Raw genomic sequence first — 2440 nt, forward strand, 5'->3', positions numbered from 1 at the left:
AGTGATAAGAAGTCAGAGAAAAAACTTGTTGGTGATTCTGGATATGATTGCTACTACTGTAATGGTAAAAATCATTTAGCATGATATTGCATGTTGAAGAAGAAATAAGAGAAATAAGAGAAAGTCAAGGATGAAGCATATTACGCTTTGAAGATTGAAGAGTTTAGAGAAAAGTCGAAGAACTTATAACTAGTAGAAAAGAGTATGGAAGAAAGTGATGACACCTATCAGATTTGGTTATCCGGGTCTGATGATGAGGAAATGCGTCATCCAACGAATGGTGCGATGTTAGCAAGGCATACCTGTGATGGACCTGATGGTGAGTATGTGAGTGAAAAGATTTAGTCTGATAGACAAGGTTGGAGTGTTGAAGGGGAGAATATCGAAGGTCACTGCTTTATGGCTACAACTTCCAAATCTCCAATTACTAAAAAGGTACGTGATATCTTGATTTCACTTAATATTTCTTCAAATTCATATAATTAAACCTTATCTGATAGAGATTATGTTTGTGCTTACTTAAATGATTTGTTGATTTCCATGAGTAGTGATTTGGAGAAAACCAAGGTTGAGTTATATGACTCTAGGAATAGAATCGAAGAGAAAAAAAATCTAAGATAAAGAGTTTAAATTTGAAGTTGAATAATGTCACAGTAGATATAGGCTCTATTAGGATGTACAACATTTTATGGATCAAACAAAAGAATATCTATCGTAATATGGCTAAGCATTTGTATAGAAAACTCACCTTGTTATATCATTCTTCTGAGATATGGAAAGAACAACATATGAAATTACTACCTGTTATCACTTTTAAAAACGAGTTGGTTGATGAAACATATCTCTTTACGTTTAATACATGAAAATAAACATAATTTGATATCTTCAATCGAAACATCTACGTTTCTGAAAAGAATATCATTTCTTGTCTTTAAAATTAGCAAAAACATAACTCCAATAAGCGTACACAAGAATATACGTCTCTTCTCGTCATTTTCATATATGGACATGAATGCCGCCATGATATCTCGTAGATCATTAATGCACCCACAATCCAATCCAAGCCACCACAAGTCAAAACCAAAGTGATCTAGTAAGACAACCCGTAGCTGGTGTTTGATATTTCTTTTAGAATGACTTTTGACTTTTAACTTTTTCAAAAAATCAAAAAGTGTTTGGGTAATAGAAAAGTTATTTTGAAAATGACTTTCTGTATAGAATAAAAAGAAGGGTTTCTAAAAGCCACGAAAATGTGACTTTTTTTTTTTTTACTTTTAGTTATGTTACATGTAAAGATTAAAACAAACACTTTTTAAAAACAACTTTTGACTTTTGCCCTTCAAAAATTAATCCAAACACATTTAAAGAAACTCTTTTGCAAAAATGTTTTTTTTATTTTTTTTTATTTTTATAAAAATGATTTGTGAGAGTAAAAAGTAATCTCAAACACCCTCATAATGGATGTGTGGTGTATGTTCTTGTCAGCATTGAAACATATATTGCATAACACAAAATTAATCAAGACACCCTTTTGAAATTCCACATAAACTTTGCTGGATAAGTAAACAAGGAAGAATGAAACGAAAATTTACGAGAATAGCGGAATGCTCATCTTCACAATAATCATACCCACTACATTTACAATTTTTTTTGAAACAACAAACTATCCTACTCCTAATATAATCCTAAACACCACATATGTCTCCTAGTGAGACTTGAACCCATTATCTCTCATTTGAGAGTGTCACTTCTTACTACTAGACCAAAGGCCATTTGGTTTGGGTTATTAAAATTTTATGGAGTATAAATATTTTAAAATATTATTATTGGAGAAGTTTGTTTTGTGTTATTAAAAGGTCCCCATTAGTAACTATATTTATTAATGTACTAGGTGTGAAACCCGTCTATTACACGAGTTTATTAAAAAAAGTGTTGGTAACAAAAATACCATGTTCATAAAAAAAATAACGATGGAGTTCGTGACCTTTTGGTAAACTGCATGGACTATTTATGTAATTTGGTCTTAACTAATTTATACTAATAAAATTAATTGATATGAATTCACAAATGAAATGTACTATCTACATTGATATACATATACATTAATTAATATATTAATAGAAAGAGGAATTCAAAAACAAAAAGTTATTATGTACATTAATTAATATATTTATAAAATTAATTAATATGAGGTGACATTTAATAGATGAGATTTGAATAAAAAAGAAAAAAAACTATAAAAATGATAAGTGGATATTAAATAATTCAAAAAAATCTAGAAAATGACAAGTATCAAAATGAATAAGAAGAGGACATATGGCAAAATCATTCTTATTTATTAGGGTAGATGAGTATTTAGCACACAAAATTAGTTATATTTTGAAATGTACACAACCGATTTTATTTATGCATAACAATTTATTCTTTAAAAACTTCTAAT

The 2440-nt window shown here is 29.0% G+C and overlaps 1 protein-coding gene across 1 annotated transcript in view; it reads left to right on the forward strand.

Annotated features, from left to right (window-relative positions):
- The first annotated feature begins 204 nt into the window (after positions 1–204).
- LOC145112900 (uncharacterized) overlaps positions 205–2440 on the forward strand; it is a 6779-nt gene continuing 4543 nt past the window's right edge. Inside the window, exon 1 of the mRNA XM_079049016.1 lies at positions 205–319. Coding sequence (XP_078905142.1) covers positions 205–319 — 115 coding nt within the window. The remainder of the gene's footprint in view (positions 320–2440) is intronic.

This window comes from Lactuca virosa, chromosome 5, assembly GCF_052849685.1.
Source record: "Lactuca virosa cultivar CGN04683 chromosome 5, Lactuca_virosa_CGN04683_v6, whole genome shotgun sequence".
Taxonomy (NCBI): Eukaryota; Viridiplantae; Streptophyta; class Magnoliopsida; order Asterales; family Asteraceae; genus Lactuca; species Lactuca virosa.